Consider the following 22,982-nt stretch of genomic DNA (forward strand, 5'->3'; position numbering starts at 1 on the left):
ATTCTGTGTAAAGTTAAAGAAAAAGACTAAATATAAAAGAAGTTAATAGAGTAATAATACTTGGAAAATTAAAGGGACTGCTGCTGCTGCTAAGTCACTTCAGTCGTGTCTGACTCTGTGTGACCCCATAGACGGCAGCCCACCAGGCTCCCCCATCCCTGGGATTCTCCAAGCAAGACCACTGGAGTGGGCTGCCATTTCCTTCTCCAATGCATGAAAGTGAAAAGTGAAAGTGAAGTCGCTTAGTCGTGTCTGACTCTTAGCGACCCCATGGACTGCAGCCTACCAGGCTCCTCTGCCCATGGGATTTTCCAGGCCAGAGTACTGGAGTGGGGTGCCATCGCCTTCTCCGTAAAGGGACTACTTAGTGAAAAGAATTATTTCTCACCTTTACTGGGATGGAGACTGAACTCAGATCTAAGAGACGTGTCTTGATTAAAAAGCAACCTTTCAGAAACAAAAAAGAAGGTATAGATGTTATGATGTTTCTTAAACAAAGACTAACAATTCAACTGTCATTTAAGTTTTTTTTCCAGTTTTACTGAGATGTAACTGACATATAATATTGTATAAGTTTAAGTTATACAATGGGATGATACACAGCATGCATTGCAAAATGATTAAGTGAATAAACTTTTAACATAGTTCAATGTAAACCACTCAAAAAAATTATAACTAAATTTGCTAAAATTCCTAGTTATACCACTATTAATATTCTATATCAATGCATTTTTTCAGAAATATAGTCTTTAAATTAAAACTTATCCAAGATGACTCACGCACCTATGGGTACCTTATTTTTGACAAAGGAGGCCTAAGTACACATTGGGGCAGACAGCCTCTTCAGTAAGTGGTGCTGGGAAAACCGGCAGCTATGTGTGAAAGAGTAAAATCAGACCACTTCCTAACGCCATGTGCTCAGTCGCTCAGTCATGTCCGACTCTGGGACCCCCTGGACTGTAGCCCACCAGGCTGCTTTGTCCATGGGATTCTCCAGGCAAGAATACTGCAGTGGGTTGCCATTTCTTCCTCCAGGGGATCTTCCCAACCCAGGGATCAAACCCAGGTCTTCCACACTGCAGGCGGATTCTTTACCATCTGAGCCACCATGCAAGCCCTCCACACAAAGATAAACTCAAAATGAATTAAAGACCTAAATGTAAGACCAGAAACTATAAAACTCTTAGAGAAAAATACAGGCAGAACACTTGATGACATAAATCAAAGCAAGATTCTCTATGACTCACCTCCTAGAGTAATGGAAATAAAAGCAAAAATAAATAAGTGGGACCTAATGAAACTTAAAAGCTTTTTGCACAGCAAAGGAAACTACAAACAAGGTGAAAAGACAACCCTCAGAATGGGAGAAAATAATAGCAAAGGAAACAACTGACAAATAATTAATTTCCAAAATATACAAGCAGCTCATACAACTCAATACCAGAAAAACTAAAAGCCCAATCATAAACTGGGAAAAAGACCTAAACAGACATTTCTCCAAAGAAGACATACAGATGACTAACAAAACACATGAAAAGAGGCTCAACATTGCTCATTATTAGAGAAATGTAAATCAAAACTACAACGAGATACCATTTCACACCAGTCAGAATGGCCATCATCAAAAATTCTACAAATAAATGCTGAAGAGGGTGTGGTTAGAAAAGGGAACCATCTTGCCAGTCGGAATGTATATTGATAGAGCCACTATGGAAGACAGTATGGAGATTCCTTAAAAAAAAACTAGGAATAAAACCACCATATGACCCAGCAATCCCACTCCTAGGCATACACCCTGAGGAAACCAAAACTGAAAGAGACACATGTATCCCATTGTTCACTGCAGCACTATTACAATAGCCAGGACATGGAAGCAACCGAGATGCCCACAACAGATGAATGGATAAAGCAGCTGTGGTACATATATACAATGCAGTATTACTCAGCCATAAAAAAGGAATGCATTTGAGTCAGTTTCTAATGAGGCTATTATATAGAGTGAAATCAATCAGAAAGAGAAATACAAATATCTATACTAATGCATATATATGGAATCTAGAAAGATGGTACTGATGAATTTATTTGCAGGGCAGCAATGGAGAAATAGACATAGAGAACAGATGGACATGGGGGATGTGAGGAGGGAGAGAGTGAGATGCATGGAGAGAGTAACATGGAAACTTACATTACCATATGTAAAATAGACAGCCAACAAGAATTTGCTGTTTGACTCAGGGAACTCAAACACGGGTTCTGTGACAGTCTAGACAGGTGGGATGGGGAGGGAGATGGGAGGAAGCTTTGGGAGGGAGGGGACATGGGTGTACCTATGGCTGATTCTTGTTGATGTCTGACAGAAAACAACAAAATTCTGTAAAGCAATTATCCTTCAATTAAAAAATAAATTTAAAAAACTTATCCAAGATGAAAATTAAGACTTATTCACGTGCTCATGTTCTTTTTAAATAAATACTCTGCTATTTTTGGATATTTTGGAGTAAGGGGCAAACATCAATATAGTTTTTGAACAGAAGTGAAATGAGGAGATGATGTGAAGGAACCAGTGCTGGTGGGTTTTTTCATTCACCTTTCTGTACATCACAGAGAATTTAAGATCCCAGGATTAAATTCAAGTGTGTATTTTCAGAACATAAATTACAGAAATTTAAGTTCTGGATTCACATCTTACTATGTTCTAGGCAGCACCAAGGTAAAGAGAAAAGATAGTCCTTGTTCTCAAGAAGCTTCAGATCTGGTGAGTGTCAATTTGGGAAGACGAAAAAATTCTAGAGATAACTAGTAGTGATGACTGCCCAACAATGTGAATGTATTTAATGTCACTGAATTATACACTTGAAAATGGTTAAAATGCTATTCTATATTTTATTTATATATATATATATATATATATATCTCTATCTCTCTCACCACAATTAAAAAAAAAATGTTTTAAAATCTTCCCAGAATCCAAGAATGTAACAATGTACTAAGGCATAAATATATGATTTGGAACCAGGGTGTTATTGTTGTTTTTTTTTACTCATTTTACTTTTTTGTGGAAAATTACAAATAATCACAAATAAAAAACAATAGTACACTCACCATCCGAGTGCAGTAATTATCCGTACCCAGCCATTATTGCTTCCTCTATAACCCTTGCCATCCTCTCCACCCAGTGTGAATCTCTTACTAGATTATTTTTAAAGCAAATCCTGAACATCTTATTCCATTTCATCTGGAAATATTTCAGTATTCAACCCCAAAAGATAAGGACTCTTTTAACATAACCATAATAATCACACCTTTAAAAACAGCCAAAACTACATACTTAAAAAAGCTAATAATTACTTAATATTATTAAACGTTATATAGTCTATAGTAAGCAACCTCTTTAATGGCTCTCAGTATTTATACCCTTGTATATGGTATTTATCCTTGAGTATTGACTGGATCCAGCGACTCTTCTCATAAACAAAACACAGCAAACAGGTTGGGATGTGGCCTCACTGGCTTCCATCTTCTCCTCTCATTCTCTCGCTGCTTCCCTCTCGTGAAAGCCAGCCTGCCAGGTTGCGGATGTCCTTTGCAGAAGCCTACATACCAGGAAACTAAGGGAGGCCCCGTCAACAGAGAGGAGCCAAGGGCTAAAGTCAACAGCCAGAGAAGGAGCTGAATCTCACAACCACCGTTTGGGTAGTGGCTCCTTCTCATGAAACCGTGAGATGAATGCAGCCTTCTGAGTCCTTGAGCCTGATGATTAGTCAAGCGACTCCTCGACTCCTGAACCAAAGAAACTACACAATATGTTTATTGCTTTAAGAAGTTAATACGTTTTGGAGTAAGCTGCTATACAGCAATGTAAACTAACAGACAGATTGCAGTCAGATTTCCCTGTCTCTTTTTACAATGGTTTTGTTCATATCGGGATCCAAACAAGATACACACATTGCATTTGGTTGTATCTCTCTTAAGTCTCTTTTAAAATCTGCAAGTTATACCTTTTCCTGCCCCTTACAATTTATTTGTTGAAGAAACTGGGTTGGTTTTCCCATAGAGTTTCCCACATTTGGGATTTGAAGACTGCATGTCATTTCATGTGTTCGTCTGTCCTGTATATTTCCTGTAAACCAGTTATTAGATCGAGAGGTTTGATTTGATTCAACTGAGGAGGCAATATGTGTACTTTCTACAGGAGATAACAAAGAATGTGTTGAGAAAGGCAGTCGTGCGCATATCATCTTTCACCCCTGCTAGGCCTTGGGTCTGGAACATTTTCCTACTAAAAGACAGAGTCCTCCCAGCCTGTACTGGACTTACCACCTTGTATGGGAATACACTTACCTGTTTAGCCTCAGGGTGTACTCCTCTGTTCTGTTGAAAAGTGTGTGCCAACCCCACTACTCTGTGTGTCCCCTGTGAGGAGAGGATGAAGTCCTTCGTCCGGTGGCACCAGAGGGGAGTGTGCAGGCCAATGACCCTGCATCAGCTGCAGAGAGTGGCTGCTAGCCATGGGGGACTGATGCCCACTACTGAAGCTAATCTTGCTCTATCTCTTCTCTCAGAGTTTACAGCTTTAAGAATAGTACTTGGCACCATTCTGTTTTAATCATTGGAGGAGTAATTATTTTGACATAGATCCTGACCCAAAATGTTGCTTTCTTTAGCTATTTTAGTCCAATTATTCATTGTCTCATTGTATCTTGCTTTATATTTTTCCCTTCTGCAACTGTATCCTTTATAACAGGTATTTTTCATCTAGACAATTCATGAGGACAGTGCTAGTCTATCTTAAAGGACAGAATGAACACTCATTTTACAGGGTATTTTATTCAATTATCCATTATATTTGCTTATAATGTTCAGAGAATATGATTTGACCTGAACATATACTTGCTGCTACTGCTAAGTCGCTTCAGTCGTGTCCGACTCTGTGCGACCCAAGAGACGGCAGCCCACCAGGCTCCCCCGTCCCTGGGATTCTCCAGGCAAGAACACTGGAGTGGGTTGCCATTTCCTTCTCCAATGCATGAAAGTGAAAAGTTAAAGTGAAGTCGCTCAGTCGTGTCCAACTCTTAGCAACCCCATGGACTACAGCCCACCAGGCCCTCCATCCATGGGATTTTCCAGGCAAGAGTACTGGAGTGGGGTGCCATTAGAACTCCTGAATTGGAATCCACCTTTTAACAGGATTCTGAAGTGATTTAAAGAAATAAAAAACTTTTCATTGGAATTTACAAAGCCCCGATCCAGGGCATGCATGAGTGAATGAAAATCTGATTATGCTACTCCTCCACTTAAGATCTTAGAGACTCATACAAGCTATAAGAAGCCTTACATGACCTTATCCTACCTTTCTCTGCAGGCTCATCTTTCACCACACCTATCACAACATTTAACACGTCAGTAATACTTAACTGTTTGCATGTTCCAGCACACATAACACATTGCTATGTCCCACCACAACACCTTTACCCAGGCAGTTCCCTTGGCCTAAAAACCTCTTCATCTGACTTAACTCCTATCCATCTTCACGCCTCTACTCAGAAGCCAACTCTGTATAGCAGATGGGAATCCACCTGTCAGTGCAGGGGACACGGGTTTGATCCCTGGTCTGAGAAGATTTCACATGTTGAGGGGCAGCTAGCCCCCTGCCACAGCTACTGAGCCGGCGCCGGTGTGCCAACACCCTACGCTCAACAAGAGAAGCCACCACGATGAGGAAGCCTGTGCACCCCAACAAAGAGTAGCTCCCCAATGACTGCAACTGGAGAAAGCATATGTGCAGCAACTCAAAGGAACCAAACATAAATAAATAAATTACAGAAGTCAACCCCCCTCTGAGCTCCTAAACCAGCCTGCACCTACCTCCAACCCTGAACTCCCCACACAATATTGAAACGATCTGTTTATGACTTTCCTGGCCTGCAGGTTTCTCAAAGGCAGTGAGTGGCCTCTTCTCTTTTATCTTCTCCCCGTGTCCAGCACAGAGAACTAGCTATGTTTTGATGAAAGAACTACCATCTTCTCTTGATTCTTATAAAGCTATCCGTCTCCAGTTTGGCAGTAACCAGTTCCCCCATCACACGATCGTTTCTGGAAAGTATATGAACTGCCCCTTACATGTGAGTAAGGAGTCGCTTGAAGCATAACGCATGAAGGGTTTAGACCCAATACTTTTGTACCTGTGCAAAAAAAGCCCCAGGCTAAGAAAGCAGGCTTTTTTGCCATAATGGTGGCTCAGAGGTTAAAGCGTCTGCCTCCAATGCAGGAGACCCGGGTTCGATCTCTGGGTGGGGAAGATCCCCTGGAGAAGGAAATGGTAACCCACTCCAGTATTCTCGCCTGGAGAATCCCATGGACAGAGGTGCCTGGTAGGCTACAGTCCACGGGGTCGCAAAGAGTCGGACACGACTGAACGACTTCACTTTCTTTTCTTCCAATGCCACTTAACTATAAAGCTCATTCAGTCCTAGGTGAGGGGGTATGGGGAGGGTTTTGGGGTCTTTATCTACAAAGTTCTTAGCTCAGGCCTGGGCGCCCACAGGCCCTACTCCCGCCTGCACGCAGTCTGGCTGGCAACACCTCCCCCTCCGATCTCCGAGGGCCACCCACCGCCAAGGCCCCGGCGCAAGGGCGGTCACCTTCTCCAGGGCAGCGCCTCTTCCTCGGGGTCGCTCTCCGTCACGGACCCCTCTACCACCGTTTCATCGCTGTCCCAGTCTGCGGCCTGGGAGCCTTCCTCCATCGCCACGTCGCACTCGGAATCTTTCTTATCCTCCTTCTCCAGCCCCTCCATTCCCGCAAAACAAAACAAACAAAAATTGTTTTTTAATTAAAAAAAGTAAAAATCACAAAACAAAGATTGCTCTGAGGGCCAGGAGAAATTATGAATTAATAAGGACATTCTTGGCGGGACACCGGCCTGTTCCGCGAGTGCAGCGACTCAGGCCGCGAGTGCGTCGTGAGGGAAGCGGGCCAGCGCCGCGGTGTGATCGCTCGCGGCCGGCAGGGGGAGCCTCACGAGGCCAACAGGGGCAGCCGCGCGCCGCCTGCAGGGGGAGCCGGGCGCCGCACGCCGCACGCCGCACGCCGCCCCCGCCCAGCCCGGCCTGGTCCCGCCCCGCCCCGCCCCGGTAGTGGCCGGAAGGAGCCGAGCGACCGCCAGAGGGCCCAGGGTTTCTCGGCGGTCCAGGGCGTGGCTTGCTGCCGCACCCACTTTCAGCACCTTTGCTTTGGGGCCCAGCGGTCAAGGGACTGGAGCTGCGGCCTCGGGGATCAGACAGGAAGCGTTGCCGCAGACAGACCGCGGGCCGAGCCCGCCTAACGCTTCCGGCAGAGAGGGAGAGCTGGGTCAGGTCCCCGTGCAGCGCCATCTCCGGGCTTGTGAGACGCAGACCCCGGAAGGAACTGTCGCCTCAGACAGACTTCTCTGAAGCCAGAATGTGATCTTAGCCCCGAAGAGTGCTTTTGAGTCCTCCAACTGCTGCCTTTTCCACATCCCCTTCCCCCGAAAGTCGCCTTAAGTAGGCAAAAACAAAAATATTAATCAGGAGTTTTTAAATCACCAGCTGATTTATTAATAACTGATGTATCCTGTATTTCTTTTCTCCCCCCTCATCAACTCTTTGGTTACCCTGGAATACAGATTGTGTAGGAAAGGCAGGTTAAATGCTTTATTTTTTCCCTTTATTAATTTTTATAATAATATGGGTGCCTGAGTGAGTGAGTCAGTGATAGTCGCTCAGCCCTGTCCGACTCTGCCACCCCGTGGACTGACTGGAGCCCACCAGACTCCTCTGTCCATGGAATTCTCCAGGCAAGAATATTAGAGTGGGTTGCCATTTCCTTCTCCAAATATGGGTGCCTAGCAACATCCAAAAATTACCAATTATTTTTAAATGAAGTGACTAGATTTTTATATATTTGATTTCAGCCTGTTGCTGCTGCTGCTGCTAAGTCACTTCAGTCCTGTCCGACTCTGTGTGACCCCATAGACGGCAACCCACCAGGCTCCCCCGTCTCTGGGATTCTCCAGGCAAGAACACTGGAGTGGGTTGCCATTTCCTTCTCCAGTGCATGAAAGTGGAAAGTGAAAGTGAAGTCGCTCAGTCGTGTCAGACAAATTGAAACTCATTTAAAACAAAGCCAAGTGGGCCCCACCTGCCAAGTGAGAGGAAAACTCCAATATGACAGGCTGCTTCTGCATAGCAAGTGTTTAGTACCCACCCTGGAATCTTCAGAGTCTAAGCACATATTGGGTCTTGGAAGGTTTATTATGTAAATGTTAGGAAATAGGATTTTTGACTCCTCAATTTACTTCACTTTTCAGTAGATGGAGTGGCTTTGTCATACTATTATTTTACTGTTTAGATCTTATTTAAGCCACTGCTATCTAAAACAGTGGTTGTCATTTAAACTTATTTAATACTGGTGAAGGTGTGGAGAAAGGGGAATCCTCCTACACAGTATAGAGATTCCTTAAAAAACTAAAGCTAGTGATCATGCTTGTAGGCATATATCTGGAAAAGACAAAAACTCTAATTCAAAAACATACATTGACCCCAATGTTAAAAGCAGCACTATTTACAGTATTCAAGACATGGAAGCAACCCAGATGTGCATGCATAGATGAATGGATAAGAAAGACATAGACACACACACACACACACACACACACTGGAACATTACTCAGTCATAAAGAATGAAATATTGTTATTTGCAGCAACATGGATGGGCATAAAAAAACACTAAGTGAAGTAAAGCAGAGAAAGATAAATATTATATGATATCACTTATATGTGGGGAAAATAATACAAATTAATTTATTTACAAAGCAGAAACAGACTCACAGACATACAAACAAACTTATGGCTACCAGAAGGGAAAGGGGGAGATGGGGAGGGATAAGTTAAGAGTATGAGATTAACAGGTATTATGATATATAAAAAACAACAATGATTTATTGTATAGCACAAGGAACTATATTCAATATCTTACCAAAACCTATAATGGAAAAGAATCTAAGAAAAGATCTGAATTACTTTGCTGTACACCAAAACACAATATTGTAAATCAACTGTACTTCAATAAAAATAAAATAAAATTATCTACAGTAAATATACAAAAAAAACTTACTTGAATATTCCTCACCTCAACCCCATAAGCCAGGCAGAATAGTAATAAATATGCAAAGAACTAGACCTCTTTGTGTTTTTAATACATCTCCACCTACATCCTGCATTATTCACTTCAGTTCAGTTGAGTCCTTCAGTCGTGTCTGACTCTTTATGACCCCATGAGTTGCAGCACGCCAGGCCTCCTGTCCATCACCAACTCCCAGAGTTCACTCAGACTCACGTCCATCGAGTCAGTGATGCCATCCAGCCATCTCATCCTCTGTCGTGCCCTTCTCCTCCTGCCACCAATCCCTCCCAGCAGCAGGGTCTTTTCCAATGAGTCAACCCTTCGCATGAGGTGGCGAAAGTATTCGAGTTTCAGACTCAGCTTCAGTCCTTCCAATGAACACCCAGGACTGATCTCCTTTAGGATAGACTGGTTGGATCTCCTTGAAGTCCAAGGGACTCTCAAGAGTCTTCTCCAACACCACACTTCAAAATCATCAATTCTTCGGCGCTCAGCCTTCTTCACAGTCCAACTCTCACATCCATACATGACCACTGGAAAAACCATAGCCTTGACTAGACGGACCTCTGTTGGCGAAGTAATATCTCTGCTTTTCAATATGCTATCTAGGTTGGTCATAACTTTCCTTCCAAGGAGCAAGTCTTTTAATTTCACTGCTGCAATCACCATCTGCAGTGATTTGGGAGCCCCCAAAAATAAAGTCTGACACTGTTTCCATTGTTTCCCCATCTATTTGCCATGAAGTGATGGGACCAGATGCCATTATCTTCGTTTTCTGAATGTTGAGCTTTAAGCCAACTTTTTCACTCTCCTCTTTCACTTTCATCAAGAGGCTTTTGAGTTCCTCTTCACTTTCTGCCATAAGGGTGGTGTCATCTGCATATCGGAGGTGATTGATATTTCTCCCGGCAATCTTGATTCCAGCTTGTGCTTCTTCCAGCCCAGCGTTTCTCATGATGTACTCTGCATATAAGTTAAATAAGCAGGGTGACAATATACAGCCTTGACATACTCCTTTTCAAGTCTGTTGTTCCATGTCCAGTTCTAACTGTTGCTTCCTAAGAGGCAGGTCAGGTGGTCTGGTATTCCCATCTCTTTCAGAATTTTCCACAGTTTACTGTGATCCACACAGTCAAAGGCTTTGGCATAGTCGATAAAGCAGAAATAGATGTTTTTCTGGAACTCTCTTGCTTTTTCAATGATCCAGTGGATGTTGGCAATTTGATCTCTGGTTCCTCTGCCTTTTCTAAAACCAGCTTAAACATCTGGACGTTCATGGTTCACATATTGCTGAAGCCTGGCATTCTTTTATATTACTAAAGCATTACTTTACCAGCATGTGAGATGAGTGCAATTGTGTGGTAGTTTGAGCATTCTTTGGCATTGCCTTTCTTTGGGATTGGAATGAAAACTGACCTTTTCCAGTCCTGTGGCCATTGCTTAGTTTTCCAAATTTGCTGGCATATTGAGTGCAGCACTTTCACAGCATCATCTTTCAGGATTTGGAATAGCTCAACTGGAATTCCATCACCTTCACTAGCTTTGTTCATAGTGATGCTTTCTAAGGCCCACTTGAGTTAACATTCCAGGATGTCTGGCTCTAGGTCAGTGATCACACCATCGTGATTATCTGGGTTGTAAAGATCTTTTTTGTACAGTTCTTCTGTGTATTCTTGCCACCTCTTCTTAATATCTTCTGCTTCTGTTAGGTCCATACCATTTCTGTCCTTTATTGAGCCCATCTTTTTATGAAATGTTCCCTTGGTATCTCTAATTTTCTCGAAGAGATCTCTAGTCTTTCCCATTTTGTTCTTTTCCTCTATTTCTTTGCATTGATCACTGAAGAAGGCTTTCATATCTCTCCTTGCTATTCTTTGGAACTCTGCATTCAGATGCTTATATCTTTCCTTTTCTCCTTTGCTTTTCACGTCTCTTCTTTTCACAGCTATTTGTAAGGTCTCCACAGACAGCCATTTTGCTTTTTTTGCTTTTCTTTTCCATGGGGATGGTCTTGATCCCTGTCTCCTGTCCAATGTCACGAACCTCAGTCCATAGCTCATCAGGCACTCTGTCTATCAGACCTAGTCCCTTAAATTTAGTTCTCACTTCCACTGTATAATCATAAGGGATTTGATTTAGGTCATACCTGAATGGTCTAGTGGTTTTCCCGATTTTCTTCAATTTAAGTCTGAATTTGGCAATAAGGAGCTCATGATCTGAGCCATAGTCAGCTCCTGGTCTTGTTTTTGCTGACTGTATAGAGCTTCTCCATCTTTGGCTGCAAAGAATATAATCAATCTGATTTCCGTGTTGACCATCTGGTGATATCCATGTGTAGAGTCTTCTCTTGTGTTGTTGGAAGAGGGTGTTTGCTATGACCAGTGCATTCTCTTGGCAAAACTCTATTAGCCTTTCCCCTGCTTCATTCCGTATTCCAAGGTCAAATGTGCCTGTTACTCCAGGTGTTTCTTGACTTCCTACTTTTGCATTCCAGTCCCCTATAATGAAAAGGACATCTTTTTTGGGTGTTAGTTCTAAAAGATCTTGTAGGTCTTCACAGAACCGTTCAACTTTAGCTTCTTCAGCGTTACTGGTTGGGGCATAGGCTTGGATCACCATTGGATATTGAATGGTTTGCCTTGGAAACGAACAGAGATCATTCTGTTGTTTTTGAGATTGCATCCAAGTACTGCATTTCGGACTCTTTTGTTGACCATGATGGCTACTCCATTTCTTCTGAGGGATTCCTGCCCGCAGTAGTAGGTATAATGGTCATCTGAGTTAAATTCAGCCATTCCAGTCCATTTGAGTTCGCTGACTCCTAGAATGTTGATGTTTACTCTTGCCATCTCCTGTTTGACCACTTCCAATTTGCCTTGATTCATGGACCTGACATTCCAGGTTCCTATGCAATATTGCTCTTTACAGCATTGGACCTTGCTTCTATCACCAGTTCCATCCACAACTGGGTATTGTTTTTGCTTTGGCTCCATCCCTTCATTCTTTCTGGAGTTATTTTTCCACTGATCTCCAGTAGCATATTGGGCACCTACAGACCCGGGGAGTTCCTCTTTCAGTATCCTATCATTTTGCCTTTTCATTCTGTTCATGGGGTTCTCAAGGCAAGAATGCTGAAGTGGTTTGCCATTCCCTTCTCTTAGTGGACCACATTCTGTCAGACCTCTCCACCATGACCTGTCCGTCTTGGGTGGCCCCACACGGCATGCCTTAGTTTCATTGAGTGAGACAAGGCTGTGGTCCATGTGATCATATTGGCTAGTTTTCTGTGATTATGGTTTCAGTTTGTCTGCCCTCTGATGCCCTCTCGCAACACCCACTGTCTTACTTGGGTTTCTCTTACCTTGGGCGTGGGGTATCTCTTCACGGCTGCTCCAACAAAGCCCAGCTGCTCCTCCTTACGTTGGACAAGGGGTATCTCCTCACCGCCGCCCCTCCTGACCTTGAATGTGGAGTTGCCCCTCTCGGCCCTCCTGCGCCTGAGCAGCCACCACTCCTTGGACGTGGGGTAGCTCCTCTCGGCCGCCGCCCCTGACCTCTAAGGTGAATTAAAAGTAGAGTGCCAGCTTGACCACCTCAGATTTCCATTAGGCACTGAAAATTTCAAATTTCAGGACCTAAATTTGTTTTGAATATCCAATAGCATATATGAAAGTGAAAGTGAAGTCACTAAGTCATATCCGACTCTTTGCAACGCCATGGACTGTAGCCCACCAGGCTCCTCCACCCATGGAATTTTCCAGGCAAGAGTATTGGAGTGGGTCACCATTTCCTTCTCCAGGGGATCTTCCTGACCAAAGGATAGAACCCGGTCTCCTGCATTGCAGGCAGATGTTTTACTGTCTGAGCCACCAGCAGCAGACTAATAGCATATATGCCATGTCACAAATGTTCATGAGGATCAATGCCCTGGAGGAGGGTTGGGAATTAGGGCCCTTTCTTTACTGCCCTCTCGTCTTAATGGATGAGGCAGACGATAAACAAGTACATGAATAAATGAGATAACTCAGAGAGTGATCTGTGCCTGAAAGAAAGAGGGTGCTGATTAGACACCATGGTCAGAGACCACCTCTCTGAGTAGGTGACATTTGACCTAAGACCTACAACATGAATACAAGTGCAAAGCTCTGAGACGTCCCAGGAGGCTTCTGCGCCTTGAGCTGGGGAGTCGGGGGAGAGCAGCGAGGAACAAGGCTCAGGCACTAAGCAGGAAGTGGAGTATGTACAATCTGTAACGTAACAAGAATTGCTTGGAAGTGTGGATTTTGAAAAAGAAGTCTCAGGATTTTATAGCTACACAATATATGTGGCTTTTATAATGAAAATTTTTTCCTGCCTATAGCTTCATATCATCTCCATTCTATCCAGGATACTTTATTTTTTTTAACTTCTTATTTTGTATTGAGCTATAGCTGATTAACAAAGTTGTGATAGTTTCAGGTGAACAGTGAAGAGACCCAACCATATATTTACATGTATCCATTCTCCCCCAAACTCCTCCCCCATCCAGGCTGCCACATAATGTTGAGCAGAGTTCTGTAAGTTATACAGTAGGTCTCATCAGTCATCCATTTTAAATATGGCAGGGTGTACATGTCCATCCCAAACTCCTTAACTATCCTGGTTACTCTGGATCCCAGAACTATAAGATTTGAGACTTTTATGGAAGGTTTGATTAATCATAAATACAATACAACTTGAATATCTAAGAGAGTAAACCCACATTTCACTTTATTACTTTACCACCTCCCACAATAAAGATAGATAAAATATTTCACTGACTATTTCATGGTAAGTATTTTAAAATACATTTTCCTAAAAGAACATTCATTTTCTCAATGATTTGTATTTAAAAAGAAAAAATGTTGATGTTCATCAACCCAAACAATTCATATGGTGTTTAGCACAAATCAGAACTGTTTTGTGAATTGAAAATTGAATGAGAATATTATGCAATCAGAAAAATTGGGATACGTGAGACCCTTTCTCAAAAACTGCAAAATGTGGGAAAACAAAGAGACAAGTTTGTGCAGGATTAGATGTTGGTTCAGTACCTAAATTTGTTCTGCAGTCACATTATAGTTGATTCACTGCAGAAATTTGCCAAGCACAACTCCTACAGGCTATGCCCTTCTTAGTACAGAATTTAATAGAGAAGTTCAATTTTACTTTAAAATAGCATACATAGAATAGATATGAAAGTACTTCAGAAAGTTAAAAGTACTCTGAAATTTAAGATAGTAGCCTGCACGTGTGCATGCTAAGTAAATCAATCCTTTCCAACTCTTTGTCACCATACAGACTGCAGCCTGCCATGCTCCTCTGTCCATGGAATGTTCTAGGCAAGAATACTGGAGTGAGTTGCCATTTCCTTCCCCAGGAGATCTTCCCAACCCAGGGATCAAACCTGCATTTCTTACGTCTCCTGCATTGGCAGGCAGGCTCTTTACCGCTAGTGCCACCTGGGAAGTCGTTAAGATAGTAGCCTAATATGCAATTAATATTTCTTTTTTAAAAAATCTGAAAAATAACTCATAGCATCTGTTATTCTGATAACAGACAAAAAAATATAATGAAGTCCATAAAATCAGCAAAAGATGACTGCAAAAACATTCAGCATTTCAAAAATGAGAAACACAGGATCAGACATGCCTAGTAATAAATCATAACAACCCTCCCTGACCCACTGCCCCAGGATGCCTGCAAGGTGTTGCTATTGTGTGTGATCTTTACTATTATAGTTATTCGTTGTTTAGCTCTACTGGACCATGAATAATACATTTTTTTTAGAAGGGAAAATGCAAAATGTCCCAGTTAGGGGAAACAGTTATACACTGATCATCTGTCTCAGAAAGAGAACTACAACATTTTATCATTTATGATGACATGAAAAAGCAACAATATTGTAACATGATTATGAGGGTTTTGTAAGGATTCTTAAGATTATTTTCCCCCTATAATATAATCACCATATGGTCAATACCAAAATCAGATTGATTATATTCTTTGCAGCCAAAGATGGAGAAGCTCTATACAGTCAGCAAAAGCAAGACCGGGAGCTGACTGTGGCTCAGATCATGAACTCCTCATTGTCAAATTCAGACTTAAATTGAAGAAAGTATGGAAATCCACTAGACCATTCAGGTATACCTAAATCAAATCCCTTATGATTATACAGTAGAAGTGAGAAATAGATTTAAGGGACTAGATCTGATACATAGAGTGCCTGATGAACTATGGACTGAGGTTTGTAATACTGTACAGGAGACAGGGATCAAGACCATCCCCATGGAAAAGAAATGCAAAAAAGCAAAATGGCTGCCTGGGGAGGCCTTACAAATAGCTGTGAAAAGAAGAGACGTGAAAAGCAAAGGAGAAAAGGAAAGATATAAGCATCTGAATGCAGAGTTCCAAAGAAGGGCAAGGAGAGACAAGAAAGCCTTCTTCAGTGATCAATGCAAAGAAATAGAGGAAAACAACAGAATGGGAAAGACTAGAAGGACAGAAACAGTATGGACCTAACAGAAGCAGAAGATATTAAGAAGAGGTGGCAAGAATACACAGAAGAACTGTACATAAAAGAGCTTCATGACCCAAATAATCACGATGGTGTGATCACTCACCTAGAGCCAGACATTCTGAAGTGCGAAGTCAAGTGGGCCTTAGGAAGCATCACTACAAACAAAGCTAGTGGAGGTGATGGAATTCCAGTTGAGCTATTTCAAATCCTAAAAGATGATGCTGTGAAAGTGCTGCACTCAGTATGCCAGTGAATTTGGAAAACTCCTTTTCCAAAGGACTGAGAAAGGTCAGTTTTCATTCCAATCCCAAAGAAAGGCAATGCCAAAGAATGTTCAAACTACTGCACAATTGCAGTCATCACACACACTAGCAAAGTAATGCTCAAAATTCTCCAAGCCAGGCTTCAAGAGTACGTGAAACAAGAACTTCCAGATGTTCAAGCTGGATTTAGAAAAGGCAGAGGAGCCATAGGTCAAATTGCCAACATCCATTGGATCACTGAAAAAGCAAAAGAGTTCCAGAAAAACATCTACTTCTGCTTCATTGACTACGCCAAAGCCTTTGACTATGTGGATCACAACACACTGTGGAAAATTCTTCAAGAGATGGGAATACCAGACCACCTTACCTTCCTCCTGAGAAATCTGTATACAGGTCAAGAAGCAATAGTTAGAACTGGACATGGAGCAACAGACTGGTTCCAAATAGGAAAAGGAGTACGTCAAGGCTGTGTACTGTCACCCTGCTTATTTAACTTCTATGCAGAGTACATCATGAGAAACCCTGGGCTGGAAGAAGCACAAGCTGGAGTCAAGATTGCCAGGAGAAATATCAATAACCTCAGATATGCAGATGACACCACCCTTATGACAGAAAGCAAAGAGGAACTAAAGAGCCTCTTGATGAAAATGAAAGAGGAGAGTGAAAACCTGGCTTAAAACTCAGGTTTCAAAAAACAAAGATCATGGCATCTGGTCCCACCACTTCACGGCAAATAGATGGGGGAACAATGGAAACAGTGACAGACTTTATTTTCTTAGGCTCTAAAATCACTGCAGATGGCGATGGCAGCCATGAAATTAAAAGATGCTTGCTCTTTGGAAGAAAAGCTATAACAAAACTCCTCATAGTAGTAGTGTTAGTCACTCAGTCATGTTCAACTCTTTTCGATCCCATGGACTGCAGCCTGCCAGGTTCCTTTGTCCATAGGATTTTCCAAGCAAGAATACTGGAGTGGGTTGCCATTTCCTCCTCCAGGGGATCTTCCCAACCCGGGTATCAAACCCACATCTCTTACATCTCCTGCATTTGCAGGAAGGTTCTTTACCACTAGTGTTACCTGGGCAGCCCTAGCTTACAAACCTAGACAAACTTAGACCGCATATTAAAAAGCAGAGACATTACTTTGCCAACAAAAGTTTGTCTAGTCAAAGCTATGGTTTTCCAGTAATCATGTACGGATCTGAGAGTTGGACCGTAAAGAAAGCTGAGTGGCGAAGAATTGATGCTTTTGAACTGTGGTGTTGGAGAAGACTCTTGAGAGTCCCTTGGACTGCAAGGAAATCCAACCAGTCCATCCTAAAGGAAATCAGTCCTGAATATTCAATGGAGTGACTGATGCTGAAGCTGAAGCTCCAATACTTTGGCCACCTGATTATGAAGAACTGACTCATTGGAAAAGACCCTGATGCTGGGAAAGATTGAGGGCAGGAGGAGAAGGGAATGACAGAGGATGAGATGGTTGGATGGCATCACCGACTCGATGGACAAGAGTTTGAGTAAGCTCCGGGAGTTGGTGATGGACTGGGAAGCCTGGCGTGCGGTGGTTCATGGGGTTGCAAAGAGTCGGACATGATTGAGCTACTGAACTGAACTGAACTGAGGGGGATTGAGGAAATTAGAGGGTATCAATCATATCAAGCCACCACCTGAACTTGCTACTGAAGAACTGTGTAATTTTTTTAATATCTTTCCTTCATTAAGGGATAATTTACAAATAATGACCTTACATAACTTAGAGTTCAGCTCAGTATGTGGTGTATCTTTTTAACTATTGTAAATTTCTATATTTCTTTAAAAAGCATACACAACCTATAGGAGGAAAATGGGAGTGGTAGGTATAAAAATGGTAATAATTCAAATCCTAAAAGTATAATTTACATAGTTGATATATAATAAAAGTATAGATTTTAACTGATTTTTTTGACTCATGAAATTGCAAATTTACACATGGTAATGGGGTCTTTCTTGTGTATAACTGAAACAGTCACGTAAACAAATTTCAGTTCAATTGCTCAGTTGTGTCTGCCTCTTTGTGACCCCACAGACTGCAACATACCAGGCTTCTCTGTCCATCACCAACTCCCAGAGCTTGCTCAAACTCATGTCCATCGAGTCGGTGATGCCATCCAACCATCTCATCCTCTGTCGTCCCCTTCTCCTGCCCCCAATCCCTCCCAGCATCAGGGTCTTTTCCAATGAGTCAGTTCTTCACATCAGGTGGCCAAAGTATTGGAGCTTCAGCTTCAGCATCAGTCCTTCCAATGAATATTTAGGACTGATTTCCTCTAGGATTGACTGATTTGATCTCCTTGCAGGCCAAGGGACTCTCAAAGAGTCTTCTCCAACACCACAGTTCAAAAGCATCAATTCTTCAGCACTCAACTTTCTTTACAGTCCAACTGTCACATCTATACATGACCACTGGAAAAACCATAGCTTTGACTAGATGGACCTTTGTTGGCAAAGTAATGTCTCTGCTTTTTTAATATGCTGTCTAGTTTTGTCATAGCTTTTCTTCCAAGAAGCAAGTGCCTTTTAATTTCATGGCTGCAGTCACCATCTGCAGTGATTTTGGAAACCAAGAAAATAAAGTTTTGTTTCCCCATCTATTTGCCATGAAGTAATGGGACGGGGTCGGAGAAGGCAATGGCACCCCACTCCAGTATTCTTGCCTGGAAAATCTCATGGATGGAGGAGCCTGGTAGGCTGCAGTCCATGGGGTCGCTAAGAGTTGGACATGACTGAGCGACTTCACTTTCACTTTTCACTTTCATGCATTGGAGAAGGAAATGGCAACCCACTCCACTGTTCTTGCCTGGAGAATCCCAGGGATGGGGGAGCCTGGTGGGGTGCTGTCTCTGGGGACACACAGAGTCGGACATGACTGAAGTGACTTAGCAGCAACAGCAGTAGCAATGGGACCGGGTGCCATGATCTAAATTTTTTGAAAGTTGAGTTTTAAGCCAGCTTTTTCGAAAGACACAAAAATCCTAGCCACAAAAGGTTAACCAGAATTTTGATGTAGTTAATGATGCAATTCAATAATTTTGACAATATATTTACATTCAGGAAATCCCTGCTTAAAACAAGATAAAGAATATTTCTATTGCTTCTGTCCTTTCCTTGATACCTACCCCCAGACAAAGATTTTCTGATTTCTATCATGTAGAGTAGTTTCTCTGCACCACAGAGTGCTGTTTCATACAAATGGAATCATATAATATGTATCTTTTTAAAACTGGCTTCTTTTAGTAAGTTTGATGCTTTTGAAATTCACTTATGTGGTTTATATTAATTCCTTTTTTTGCTGAGTACTATTACATGTATGAATATACCAAATTTATTTAGTCCATTCATTGTGGACAAATATTTATTTCCACTTTGGAGGCTATTATAAAGAGATTGCTATTCATATTCTCATTGAAGTCTTTTTTGTGGATGTATGTTTTCATTTCTCTTACATAAATACCTAGAGTACAACTGCTGAGGCTTATGGTAGGTATATGTTTATAAGAAATTGCCTTTCTGTACTCCTACCAGCCACATATGAAAGCTCTGTTTGTTCTGTATCTTCACCAACAGTTGATATTGTCAATCTTCTATGTATTACCCATTCTGGTGGGCGTGAATGTATCTTATTGTGCTTTTTTAAAACAATTGTATTTATGTATTTATTTTTGGCCACGCTGGGTCTTCAGTGCTTTATGCAGGCTTTCTTTGTTATAGAGGGTGGTGGCAATATGCAGTCTTCTCGTGGTATGGTTTTCCTTGTCGCAGAGCACGGGCTGCAGGTGCACAGACTGAAGTGATTGCTCGTGGACTACTTCATGGACTTGGCAGTTGCAGCCATGAGCTCCAGAGAATGGCTCAGTAGCTGTGGTGCACAGGCTTAGCTGCTCTGCAGCATGTGGGATCTTCCCAGACCAGGGATCGAACTCGTGTGTCCCCTGTATTGGCAGGCGAATACTTAACCTACTGCGCTACAAGAGAAGTCCTCACTGTGGTTTTAATTTGCATTTCCCTCATGGCTAAGGATACTAAGCACCTTCTGTATGCTTTTTGGCTGTACTTTTTTTGAAGTGTTTGTTCAAACTTTTTTCCCACTTGCCAATTTGGCTATTTGTATTTTAATCGTTTGTTTGTAGGAGTCCTTTACACATTCTGAATGTGAGGCCTTTGTCAGATATATCTATAATAAATACTTTTTAATGTGTCTCTGGCTTGCCTATTCATTTTATTACTAATGTCTTTTTATCAGCCAAGAGGTTTTAATTTGGATGATGTCTGGTGTATAGATTTTTTTTCTGTATGGTTAGTGCTTACATTAGTTTCCTAAGGCTGCCATAATAAATTACCACATACAGGATGGCTTAAAATAACAGAAATTCATTATCTCACAATTCCGAAGCCAGAAGTCTAAAATCAAGGTGTTGGCCAGGACAGGTTCTCTCCAAAGCTTCCAGGTGAGAATCTATTCCACCCTTTCTCTTAGCTTCTGCTGTTCCTGACAGTCCTGGTCATTCGTTGCCTTGATTCCAATCTCTACTCCATCATCCAGTGGTGTTCTCCCTGTACATCTCTTTCTCTGTGTTTCTTCCCCTCTTCTTGTAAGAACTCTAGTCAGATTAGAGTAGAGCCTACCCTATTCCACTTGACCTCAGCTTAAGTTATATAATTACAACAAAACAACCCCATTTCCCAATAAGGTCACATTCTGAGGTTCCTGGAAGGATATGAGTTTGTGGGAGAGGACACTACGCACCCCAATGCAGTGCTCTTTGGTCTTATGCTAAAAATCTTTGCTTAAGCCAAAGTCATGAGGATATTTTCCCTTGTTTTCTTCTGGAAACATTATGGTTCTAACCCTACATTTCATTCTATGTTTTATCTCAGATTATTTTTTGTGTATGTATTGAGGTTGGGGACAAGATTCTTTTCTTTTTTCCATATGCATGTCCTATTGTTCCAGCTCCTTGTGTTATAAGGTTAGCCTTTCTTCATTTTATGGCTTGGCACTTCCACTTATTTTTATTACAGGTGTGACATCTTTCCTATATGATAACTACCAGAGTTAAATATTGATAAAGCGTAATTAGACCATAGATGAACGTTGGTTTCTTCTTGCATCATCTGTATAGTGAAAAAAAATATGATTGTGTGTCCTTTAGCTTAAATTTTCACACTGTGGGCAATAATTATGAAAGGAGAGGTTCAGTAGAGGAAAGTGTTAAATGAGATGAGGGGAGGTTGAACTGTTTTCCAGACACAGAAGGAAGAAAGGACATTTCAGGTAGAAAGACCGAACCTCATGACTCAGGGACAGAAGGCCCTGCATCTAGAACTGGCTCTTTATAACATGATTTCTTTGTGGCAGTTCAAAGTTGAGTTCTCGTTAATCCTTTTACAAGCCAGTTACATGCTGAAAGAAATAGTCACTGTTCGTGAGCCTCAGTTGAAGGAGATTATATACGGGCAAAGGGACCACAGCTACCCAGCCCCAGGCGAGTGGTCATTCTTTCTTTCTGTCACCGTTCTCCTTCAACAATCATTTTAGTTTTTGCTTTTCTTTCTTTGGGCTTCCCTGGTGGCTCAGCTAGTAAAGAATCCGCCTGCAATGCGGGAGACCTGGGTTTAATCCCTGGGTTGGAAAGATCCCTTGGAAAAGGGAAAGGCTACCCACTCCAGTATTGTGTCCTGGAGAATTCCATGGACTGTGTAGTTCACAGGGTCGCGAAGAGTCGGGAAGATTCCCAGGGGAAGAAAATGGCAACTCACTCCAGTACTCTTGCCTGGAAAATTCCATGGATGGAGGAGACTGGTAGGCTACAGTCCATGGGATCAGAGAGTCAGACACGACTGAGCAACTTCCCCGGTTCACTGATTTTTCTCTCTTTACTGTCCGCCTCTAGTCTTCCACCTCGTACTTGGTTTTCCTACTATAATGTCTATACTGTTGAAAAATTAACTCACTTTCCCCCCCAAGTAGGACTCAGAGAATTGAGACTTCCAAAACTTATTCTACATTATTATTGCTTTTTCTTTTTTGTTTCTCTTCTTCCCCTTAGCTTAACTCAAAGGCTGATGCTTTCAGGACTGGACTATGGGGAAGACAGAGAGATGGGGGAGGGAGGCAGGGAAGTCCTTTCTAGATTGGTGTCAAAGGAGAGTTGGATCCAGCTTTGACTAGTTTGTAAGATCTGATTGTTAAATTTTCAGGAATTTGCAAGTCAGTTATTAAATACGGTCACTAAGGAAAAGGAAAGATAGCACTAAGTCGTGTCTGACTCTTGCAATCCCATGAACTGTAGCCTTCCAGGCTTCTCTGTCCATGGGATTCTCCAGGCAAGAATACTGGAGTGGGTTGCCATTTCCCTCTCCAGGGAACTTCCCAACCCAGGAATTGAACCCAGGTCTTCTGCATTGTCGGCAGATGCTTTCCTGACTAGCTACACAGGAAACATGGGAAATATAGTCACTATTAAAAATTAAAGTATATGAGCATACTTGAACAAATTATATTAAAAATAAAGGCAATAAATCCCCAAAACTCATCACTTCCCAAATCTTTTGTTATATTTTACTATGGGGCTAAATTTTGTGTTTTACTGAGCAGAGGAAGAGAACCAAGAAAGAAGAACTAATAATGTATAGAATAAGTTTTGCAGTATTTACACCACCAAAATCTACAAATGCTACCGAGTGCCCGTCTCCCCTCTACATGCCCTGCTCCCACACATCATAGGGCTAGCTATTAAACATTTGCCAGCACAGCACTCTAGTGATATTTTTCTAAGGTAGTTTTGTACTCTCTGGGTCTGAGATTTGTATCAGGGAACTCTTGGGCTTCCAGGTAGCTCTAGTGGTAAAAAACCCACCTGCCAACGCAAGACATGGGTTTGATGACTGGGTCAGGAAGATCCCCTGGAGGAGGGCATGGCAACCCACTCTAGTATTCTTGCCTAGAGAATCCCAAGGATAGAGGAGTCTGGCAGGGTGCACAGAGTCCTAAGAGTCAG

At 42.1% G+C, this 22,982-nt stretch overlaps 1 protein-coding gene across 3 annotated transcripts in view; it reads right to left on the minus strand.

Annotated features, from left to right (window-relative positions):
• ANKRD31 (ankyrin repeat domain 31) overlaps positions 1–7,016 on the minus strand; it is a 129,805-nt gene extending 122,789 nt beyond the window's left edge. For all 3 annotated transcript variants that reach the window (XM_055536579.1, XM_055536578.1, XM_055536580.1), the window contains exons 1-2: positions 6,642–7,016; positions 389–447 (exon numbers count right to left, since the gene is read on the minus strand). In XM_055536579.1, coding sequence (XP_055392554.1) covers positions 389–447; positions 6,642–6,796 — 214 coding nt within the window. In that variant the 5' untranslated portion in view covers positions 6,797–7,016. The remainder of the gene's footprint in view (positions 1–388; positions 448–6,641) is intronic.
• Between the last annotated feature and the right edge of the window lie 15,966 nt (positions 7,017–22,982).

The sequence above is a fragment of the Bubalus kerabau genome, chromosome 10, assembly GCF_029407905.1.
Source record: "Bubalus kerabau isolate K-KA32 ecotype Philippines breed swamp buffalo chromosome 10, PCC_UOA_SB_1v2, whole genome shotgun sequence".
Taxonomy (NCBI): domain Eukaryota; kingdom Metazoa; phylum Chordata; class Mammalia; order Artiodactyla; family Bovidae; genus Bubalus; species Bubalus kerabau.